Here is a 10,104-nt window from a genome sequence, read left to right as displayed (position 1 = left end):
ATCTCTCTTATAATAAATTCATAACCTATATAAACATATAATAAATAATAAATCATATTTTATTTTAGTTATTTAAAGATATTAAAATAAATAAGATATGCGAGTAGGGAGAGACCAAGTTAATTTGTTTGAAGTGAAAGGGACAAGAAGAATGAGAGTACAGAGTATAAGAAATATATGTTTCTTTTTTTTAAAAATATAGGTTTGAGGATTATGTTGTGCATCTATAAAGAGAGATTACTATGGCAGGACTTTGTGTTAGACAATGACTGTTTGGTCTAGAACTGGATATTTAAAGATATACTAAAAGTAAGAATTTTTAAAAATTATGTGTGATAGGATGGGGTCATTTTCATTGAAGAAGGTGTTGAAGGTATAAGTATATAGATATCATGTGCATGCGAAAGTAAAAAGACAGTTCTGAGAATAGTAGTATATGTCACTTCAGATATAAAAGAACAGAGTATATGGGTTCCGAGTGCTGAAGTTTGATTATATGGTTATTATTTTTATTTTTATTTTTCAGTAGTGATAAAATAAGAAAGATAGTATGATTGGTATTGTCGACTTTGAACGCAGTGCGAAGTTGTTGTTGGTACAGGGTTGAAAAAAGAAAAGAATAGAGTGGCGATGACTGTCGCCTTTGAACGCAGTGCGAAGTTGTTGTTAGTACATGGTTGAAAAAAGAAAAGAATAGAGTGGCGATGACTGTCGCCTTTGAACGCAGTGCGAAGTTGTTGTTGGTACATGGTTGAAAAGAGAAAAGAATAGAGTGGCGATGACTGTCGCCTTTGAAAGCAGTGCGAAGCTTATAGGGACACGAAGGTTTGACCAAGGGCTTATTTTTTGTTAGAGCCGCATATACAGTGAACAGTCGTCAAAAAGATAAAATAAAGAGTATTTCATTTTTTATTTTATTTTTCAAAAGAGTGCGCTTCCTTTTCGTATTGCGTCGCTTTCGGTCCACTTTGAGTTGCAATACAATATGAATGACGATCCCCAACAGGAATGAAGATCCTCGACTGGGATGGCGGAATGTCGAAAGAAGATTCAAGCCATCGTTAAAAAGATTTTTTTTTGTTTTGGTTACAGCACAGTGAAGGGGTTTTGGATACACAGTCCTCTCTCAACGATTGTAAGTGAGTACCATACGGTCTTTAAACCTTCGTATGGGTAACAGTATCCCTGTCAATGGACCCTGCTATGATTCTTTCACTTGTGGGTACACAAAGGGTGTCTGCACCACCGATCAGTAATACCAGTTTACAAAAAAGTGCGTGCTGTCCGAATTGTCGATTAGAGCCCTTAGTTTGTAAAAAGATATAAAAAGAAATAGACAATATCGTATATATTGTACCAGTGCAGCCAATTGACTGGTAGACAGATCCCCAAGTGTGTGCGTGTGTATTAAAGAGGGAAAAAAGGTAGGTGTAAGAGCTCATCTGAAATATACTAACAGATTATATATATATAGTCCTAGAGTAACTTTTAGTATATGAACACAATTCATTTTAAAATAACTTGATAATATATAGATATATATCAACTTGGATTAGACTTATAAATAAAAAGAAAATAAGAGATAAAGCGAATTAAAGGAAGTAGAGTGTTAATTGATCCATAAATATCCAGTGGATCAAACTGTTATAAAGATGTATTAAACCCCATATTGTTGCTTATAGCTCGGATCGGATTTAATTTTAATCAAAATCTTTTGCAGCCGAAATATATATATTCTTGCACAGAACTATTTAATAAACTGCTTGAGAAGTATATGGTACAAGCCAAAGATATCTATTTGTTTAAGTTGCTGTTTAAATAGTTTTAAATAAGAGTATATTTGAAAAATTGAATAGGAAATAAATGATACAAGCTATAGACATATTTCAGTCGAGTTACTATTTAAAAAATCGCAAAGAAATATATAATTATTGAATATAATAGTACCAGCCTTTTTCATTATTAAAATAAAGCCTTTTGGAATTAGATAAAAATAAGATATTGGAATTCATTATATATACTAATATATTAATATGAAATATCAAAAGGCTTGATTATTTGCACGAACAAAGATATAAACCAAAAAACACAAGCTATTAGTTAACTGTAGAGTATCGTGTATAAAGTATCAAAGTGCTTTGCTTTCTATTTTTGGTTGGTTTATTTTGATTTTCATATGATTCTATACTTTTTTTAGACAAAACAAACAAACTTACTTGGGCGGTTACCCAGGCTTTTTTTTTACGATAAACCTGTTATTTCATGCATGACCATCGCATCCGCACTACGGATGCGTTATTGGAATCGCATCCGCACTACGGATGCGTTATTAGAATCGCATCCGCACTACGGATGCGAAAACTTTATCTTTACCTTATTACTTTAGAGAAACCTTTGGATTACCAAATGCATTACCTCAAAACTATAAATGATTATAGTTTTTGCGATTTGTTAGAAAATAAACTTTTCCTCTCCCATATGACCACTGGTTATGGCACCCCCCACCCACAACGCCCCCTTTTCTCTCACACCTCAACTACAGACACAAATATGCCTCGGCTGCATACACACACTTTAAATATATCTACCTCAACTACCCACACATCGACTACTCACACATCAACTACTCACACATCGACTACTCACACATCGACTATTCACACATCGACTATTCACACATCGACTACTCACACATCGACTACCCACACACACATCTCTCTTATAATAAATTCATAACCTATATAAACATATAATAAATAATAAATCATATTTTATTTTAGTTATTTAAAGATATTAAAATAAATAAGATATGCGAGTAGGGAGAGACCAAGTTAATTTGTTTGAAGTGAAAGGGACAAGAAGAATGAGAGTACAGAGTATAAGAAATATATGTTTCTTTTTTTTAAAAATATAGGTTTGAGGATTATGTTGTGCATCTATAAAGAGAGATTACTATGGCAGGACTTTGTGTTAGACAATGACTGTTTGGTCTAGAACTGGATATTTAAAGATATACTAAAAGTAAGAATTTTTAAAAATTATGTGTGATAGGATGGGGTCATTTTCATTGAAGAAGGTGTTGAAGGTATAAGTATATAGATATCATGTGCATGCGAAAGTAAAAAGACAGTTCTGAGAATAGTAGTATATGTCACTTCAGATATAAAAGAACAGAGTATATGGGTTCCGAGTGCTGAAGTTTGATTATATGGTTATTATTTTTATTTTTATTTTTCAGTAGTGATAAAATAAGAAAGATAGTATGATTGGTATTGTCGACTTTGAACGCAGTGCGAAGTTGTTGTTGGTACAGGGTTGAAAAAAGAAAAGAATAGAGTGGCGATGACTGTCGCCTTTGAACGCAGTGCGAAGTTGTTGTTAGTACATGGTTGAAAAAAGAAAAGAATAGAGTGGCGATGACTGTCGCCTTTGAACGCAGTGCGAAGTTGTTGTTGGTACATGGTTGAAAAGAGAAAAGAATAGAGTGGCGATGACTGTCGCCTTTGAAAGCAGTGCGAAGCTTATAGGGACACGAAGGTTTGACCAAGGGCTTATTTTTTGTTAGAGCCGCATATACAGTGAACAGTCGTCAAAAAGATAAAATAAAGAGTATTTCATTTTTTATTTTATTTTTCAAAAGAGTGCGCTTCCTTTTCGTATTGCGTCGCTTTCGGTCCACTTTGAGTTGCAATACAATATGAATGACGATCCCCAACAGGAATGAAGATCCTCGACTGGGATGGCGGAATGTCGAAAGAAGATTCAAGCCATCGTTAAAAAGATTTTTTTTTGTTTTGGTTACAGCACAGTGAAGGGGTTTTGGATACACAGTCCTCTCTCAACGATTGTAAGTGAGTACCATACGGTCTTTAAACCTTCTGGCGTGCCAACCCACGCCTTGCTCTCAACCCTTCCTTTTGTGAGGAACTCGATAATCTTCTTTCATCTCTCTCTCCCCAGCTTCCCCACATAGGCTCTATACAAGACCAGTGGGACTGGATCAAATCCAAAATCGCCCAATTCGCCCTCGCTTTTTCTCGTCGTCCTCGCCGCACCCTTGCTGACCAAGAACGCAAACTACACGCCAAACGCAACCATCTCCTCCGCCAACATCCTGACCCTTCGACCATTCCGCAACTTCCTCACCTCGAACGTCAAATACAGTCTCTCCAAACCGAACAAGTCGAGATACTAGCTCTTCGTGCCGGTAAACACTGGCGAGAACAAGGTGAATGTTCTGCTGGTTATTTGAAACGAACTGTCACTACCCGTCAATCCCGTACCACCATCACCTCTCTTCGCCACCCTACCACCGACCACGTCTGCACTGACGCAACGGACATGACTGATGCTGCTGCTGCCTTTTATGAGGTTTTGTACACAGCTGATCCCATCCAACCGCCCGCAGTTTCAGATTTGCTAGACAACCTTCCCCCTGACCTTCGCCTCTCTGACTCCATCCATGATCAACTCACTGCCCCTTTCACAATAACCGACATCCGCACTGGCACCACTCGCTCCCCTAAGTCCAGTAGCCCCGGCCCAGACGGCATACCCTATGAAATCCTCCGACTCCTCATCGACCATCCCATGTACACCAACCTCACTTCCGCCGTTTACAATAATGCCCTCCATCTTGGGGTATTCCCTACTTCCTGGCAATCGACATGTGTTATCCTTCTTCCCAAGAAAGGAGACCTGTCCTCTCTCAAGAACTGGAGGCCCATAGCTCTCATTAATGCCGACGCCAAAGTATTCACCCGCCTTGTCAACGACCGCATGATTCCTGCAGCCAGCTCTCTTGTTTCCGCATACCAAACTGGATTTGTCCGTGGACGGTTTATTGCAGACAATGGAATCCTGACCAAAGCCATCATGGAAAATGCTCAACTCACCAATGCCTCTGACATAGGACTGTTACTTGATCAGGAGAAGGCCTATGATAGAGTTCATCCAGATTACCTGCGACAAATTCTCACTCACTTTCACTTCCCCCAATCTCTCATCTCATCCATATGCTCCCTTTTTTTTTCCACTAACATTACCGTCAATGTCAATGGCCATATTTCTCGCTCTCTCTCTCAATCTCGTGGTTTGCGTCAAGGGGACCCTCTCTCTCCAGTCCTTTTCAACCTTGCCTTCGAACCACTCCTTCGCCGTCTCCTTCACGATCCTGAATTCCCTGGCTACACACCGTCCATCTCACCACGCACCGTTCCTTCCCCCACAGACCCTAACCCACGAATTCCGTCACCACTCCTCCCACCACAGGCCATCAAGTTCCTTGCCTACGCCGACGACCTCCTTGTGTTCCTCCCCAATCCTCCTAGTCTTTCCCGCCTCCAAGTCCACTTAAACACTTATGCCAACGCATCCAATGCCCATATCAACATGCACAAAACACAAGCCCTGTCCCTGTCCGGTTGCCCTCTGTCGTCCTGGCAAGACATCCTACAACAGTTTCAAATTGTGGACTGTCATGATAAACACTCTCCACTTCCACTCATTTACCTTGGCTTCCCACTTTACACATCCATCATACAACGCGACTCCTTCTGTTCCTCTCTTCTCACCAAAATCCAATCCGCCTGTCATATTCATCTCTCACGCTCTCTCTCAATCCGTGGCCGTGCCACCGTTCTAAACACTCTCATCCTCTCCAAACTATGGCATGTTCTTCGATTGATATCTGTCCCTGTTGCCTTCATGTCCAAGATACGATTGGCCATGGGACAATTTCTTCAACATCGTATGTTCCCTCCAATCAAGCTTGCCACATTATGCCTCCCATCCATATCTGGTGGACTTGGGGTTCTCGATCCGATTATACAGCAATCTGCTCTACAACTTCGTTGGCTTCTCCCTCTTGTCCGTTCCCCGTTTGGTCGATCCGGTCTGGTCCTTCCTTGGTTGTCCTTCCTTCTTCGGTCCTTTTCTGGGATCCTGGATCCTCGTCTACCTTTACTTTTCCCTGATCTTCATCCTCTACCTTTCCGCCATATTGACAGTGTTTTCAGAAACATATTTGCTGCCATTGATCTCCTGCCACACTCCTTTGACTCCGTTTCTATTAACCACCCCACATGCCTCTCCTTGCCTCTCCCCTCTATCTGCCTACCCTCCTCTCTCATACCACGGACTTGGCGGCATCTTCTCGTCACTGACGCTTTTGTCGTAGATGATTCATTGCAAGTACTTCGTCGTCGAACAAGACCCGAGCGTCCCCAATCCCCTCGCATCATCACCAAGTTCTTCCGTCAAGTCGACAACCATTCCGTTCTTTTACAACCTTTCTTCTTCCGCTCTCTTCTCCCACATTCCTTGCTTGATGGTCTCCTTCCTCCACCTTCCTCTCCCATTGTGTCGCATGTGGACCCCAGCCCCTTCCTCACCAGTATGTTTCCCATAATACCTCGCAAACCATTCTCACCCAAAACGTTCCGCACCCTTTGCACCCCGTCCCCAGACAACCCTGTCCCTCCTCTCCACACCCACCAATGGCGCACTTTCTGGTCCGCTCCCATCCACCATTCTGTCCGTTCTTTATGGTTCCGCGCTCTTCACAACAAGCTGTCGTGTCGCTCCGTTCTACACCAAACTGTCCCTACCATCTTTCCTGACGGGTCCTGCCCCATATGCGGTGACATCAAGGAATCTACATCTCACTTTCTGTTCACTTGTCCCCCAAAGTTCTCCGCCTGGACTATTTTTTGGTCAACCCATTTTGGCAACGTGCCCTCCACGCAAGACATTCATTCTGCTCTTTTTTCCTTCCGTCTCCCGCCATCCCTCACTCCAGACATTCCCGCCGTTTCTCTTGTCAGCTGTATCCTCCTCGCAATCTGGCGCCATCACTGGTCCTTTGTGTTTGACGATGCTCCTTTCCTGAGTACATCAGTCCTTGTCACTGCTGCTTCTCTTGTCACCCGTTTTCATGCGGAACTATCCCTGCCTCTTTCAGACTAGCTACTCACTCATTTTACATATAATTTAAAAACCCAAAAACACATAGAAAATATAAAACCCAAAAACAGGATTGTGACTTCCTCTTCCTCTTAGAATTGTTAAGCTCAATAAAATTTCTGAGGTCTAGCCTCCTTACAAAAAAAAAAAAAAAATCTTTAAACCTTCGTATGGGTAACAGTATCCCTGTCAATGGACCCTGCTATGATTCTTTCACTTGTGGGTACACAAAGGGTGTCTGCACCACCGATCAGTAATGCCAGTTTACAAAATAAGACTTTTGTTTGTAGGAAGTCGTTGGCTCTAATTTACTAATGAGCCTCTACACAGTCTACAAGAAGACATAAAAAGCAAACCACCTTATACTCTATATTTTATAATGGTACAGCCAAGATATCGGTGGACAAGCTGGTTTGTGCGTCTATATGTGAAGAAAGACTGGGATGTATACACTGCACATATTCACCTTGGAGACAGGTATTTAACCCCCAAAAAAAAGAAAAAATGCCCTTATTAATTTAAATTTTCCCATTTTTTTTTCTTTTTTACTTCTTTACACCAATTTACTATCATAATTTTAATTAATAAATCTGAAACAAAGACTTCAAGTATGCTATTTAATGGAACACATAAAAAGTATCCTATGTATTTTTCTTTTCTCTTAAAGGGCAATATAAAATATCATGACATATATTATACAGCTGTCCATTTCAAGAGTGTCTGCCAAAGTCATTGCCTTTTTTTGGAAAAAAGATTGTGGCTTTATTTGTACTCCACTCTTTGCTTCCAGCGTATGCTTGTAATGTCAGAATATAGGACGGCTTTCTTCATATAAACGTTTATACAAGCTGATATTCTGTTATGTAGAGCATATATAGATATATAGCTATTCTATAATGTCTCTTATGCTAAATAATATTCTCTTTTCTTTAAAAAAATATCTCTAACTTTTGAACACTCCAAATTGATGCCTTTTGGAGTGTCTGGTTTATGTATTCAACTAAAAAAAAATTGTACTTTTAGAAACAACTCGTATTTTTGCTATTGGGCATTTAAAGAGCTTATTGAAGTGGTGCAAGTTTCCCGAATTTCAGGGTTCTATGCTTTTTGAGAGTGAAAAAATCGGATATTTTGATCAAAATTTGAGTAATTGTAATATAATAAACCTCGAAGAGGTGGATCACAATGTGTCTCACCAGGTTACTTAAAGCCAAAAAAAAACATTGCTTATTTGATTCGATTTTTAATTTTCTATAATTGAAAAGCTATGATTCCCATTGGTGTGCATTTGCATATGCTTGTAGAAATCTTAAAAAATATCATTTCCAGTACACTCATATTTAATCGACCATAGAAAAGGTTCATTTATACAAAGGCTCCGTGCTTCAAACTAAAATAGTCTCAAGCGAACCAAAGCTAGACTATGAACCTCAAAGTAATAAGTGGAATCATACTATACAGTACTGTAGCGCATTATATTGTATTACAAAACAAAAGTTATAAATCAAAGCCTTTAATCCAACAGAGTATTATTTCTAGGTTATTCGTGCATCCAGTTGAGTTTGGTATACAAGCGCAAAATATCAAAAGCACTAGATCCTATAAATCGATAATTAGTAATCGATAGCGTCTTGCTCCCAACCAAACAAAACCTATACGTTCAGTAGCAGTAGATTGTCTCTTTGCTTTCATATTGTGCCGTCAGTCAGTCTGAGCAATAACAGAAAAAAATAGTAAATAAGCAGAGCCTTTAAAAGGTGATTTATATATATGTAATAGCCATTTTACTAGCTTGATCTATCTGTGACCAGGCTAGCACAATTGCAAGCACCACTACTTTTTCATGGTGTAAAATGTAACTTATATAAATAATTATAATTATCGATAGAATGGTGTATATTTGAACACATATAAATGTAAAGTGTTTCAGGCAGTTGGGTTATTCTGTATTAATTTCTCGGTTGGATTATGATTGGTTTATAAAGTAGTACAAACCAAGGTCGATTGACAAACACTAGGCTAGACCCTGTTCTTCTTTTTACTTTTATTTTACTCTAAGAACGATGCTTTAACTTGAGGTACCAACGACTTTCAATAGTCAGGCTGTCAATCCCTTCATACTGAAGCACTGAAAGTACTTTTATTTCAAGAAAGTATTCCTACACTTTGTGTTTATTAACTCAAGACACTGGTGAAAAAGCTAGAAGAAAAATGGAAGTCTTTCACACGAAAGAAAAGAAAAGATATAAGCAGCAATTTTTTTCGGGGGTGCTTCTTAAACTAATAAAGTCACAGCATGTGAAACAAACAAACAAGAAAACAAACAAATAAATATACACAAGACTTTAATTAAAGCTTTATAATCAACACAACTTTACACTTCTTTATTGTAGTTAAACGTCTAGCCGATTAATACTTTGTATATCAGTAGTACAGCTAAAATGAACACAGAGGCATATATAGTGTCTCGACAAGTGGCTGTTCAAAAGCATAAGCCTTGTTAACAGAATCACAACAGAAAGTAGAATAAAAAAGGGGATGGGGGTCCATAGCAACTGAATAATTTGACATGCATATAGTCCACCAATCGGAAGACATCATTTAAATGTTTTCATGCTAAAGTAGAGTCTGGACCACTATTGCTACTATGCTCCTCTAAGCCCCATGACACATGTGATGCTGCACGGACAGCACGGACCTTATGTGACATAAAAAGAACTAAAACAAAAAAACAAAAAGTAAAACAAGTGCCTGCACAGCACGTCCTTCAGAATGTAAGTGATACTTCTTTAACACCCAAAACCCATATTTTAAGCATAGATATTAAATAAAGAAGTAAAATAGTAATAATATATACATGTTGTCAAGGCTAAAAGATAAAAGAAAACCGAAAAAGGAATAAGAAAAAAACCGAATTTTATAATATATTATCAAACTATCATAATAAAAATAATAAAAAAGAACAGCAACTCATGATTGAGACGTCATGAGTTTTATAAAAAAAAACACCTATCCAAACAGAACGCGTCAAAACAACTCTCTTCCACATACCATTAATACTTTATACACTTCTTTACTGCTCTCTCACAAACTGCTTTAATCAACATAGACGTTAAAGACGAATCATAACCAATACAAATC

At 38.6% G+C, this 10,104-nt stretch overlaps 3 protein-coding genes across 3 annotated transcripts; all 3 read left to right on the top strand.

Annotated features, from left to right (window-relative positions):
* Positions 1–2,262: 2,262 nt before the first annotated feature.
* On the top strand, positions 2,263–3,724 carry PHYBLDRAFT_168914 (hypothetical protein; the record flags this gene model as incomplete). Its single annotated transcript, XM_018435967.1, has 5 exons — positions 2,263–2,488; positions 2,915–2,988; positions 3,052–3,085; positions 3,258–3,307; positions 3,641–3,724. 5 exons carry the CDS (start codon positions 2,263–2,265, stop codon positions 3,722–3,724), a joined length of 468 nt encoding a protein of 155 aa, XP_018291614.1.
* Positions 3,725–6,256: 2,532 nt separating this feature from the next.
* Positions 6,257–7,102, top strand: PHYBLDRAFT_158967 (hypothetical protein). The gene has a single exon (XM_018433889.1). It carries the CDS (start codon positions 6,397–6,399, stop codon positions 6,964–6,966), a length of 570 nt encoding a protein of 189 aa, XP_018291613.1. The 5' UTR covers positions 6,257–6,396; the 3' UTR covers positions 6,967–7,102.
* Positions 7,103–7,290: 188 nt separating this feature from the next.
* Positions 7,291–9,843, top strand: PHYBLDRAFT_187143 (hypothetical protein; the record flags this gene model as incomplete). Its single annotated transcript, XM_018439335.1, has 5 exons — positions 7,291–7,440; positions 7,665–7,767; positions 8,022–8,162; positions 9,543–9,737; positions 9,832–9,843. The coding sequence occupies exons 1-5, from the start codon at positions 7,343–7,345 to the stop codon at positions 9,841–9,843; spliced, it is 549 nt and encodes a 182-aa protein (XP_018291612.1). The 5' UTR covers positions 7,291–7,342.
* Positions 9,844–10,104: the final 261 nt, after the last annotated feature.

Source organism: Phycomyces blakesleeanus, assembly GCF_001638985.1.
Source record: "Phycomyces blakesleeanus NRRL 1555(-) unplaced genomic scaffold PHYBLscaffold_11, whole genome shotgun sequence".
Lineage (NCBI taxonomy): Eukaryota > Fungi > Mucoromycota > Mucoromycetes > Mucorales > Phycomycetaceae > Phycomyces > Phycomyces blakesleeanus.
This window is presented reverse-complemented; position numbering and strand designations above follow the sequence as displayed.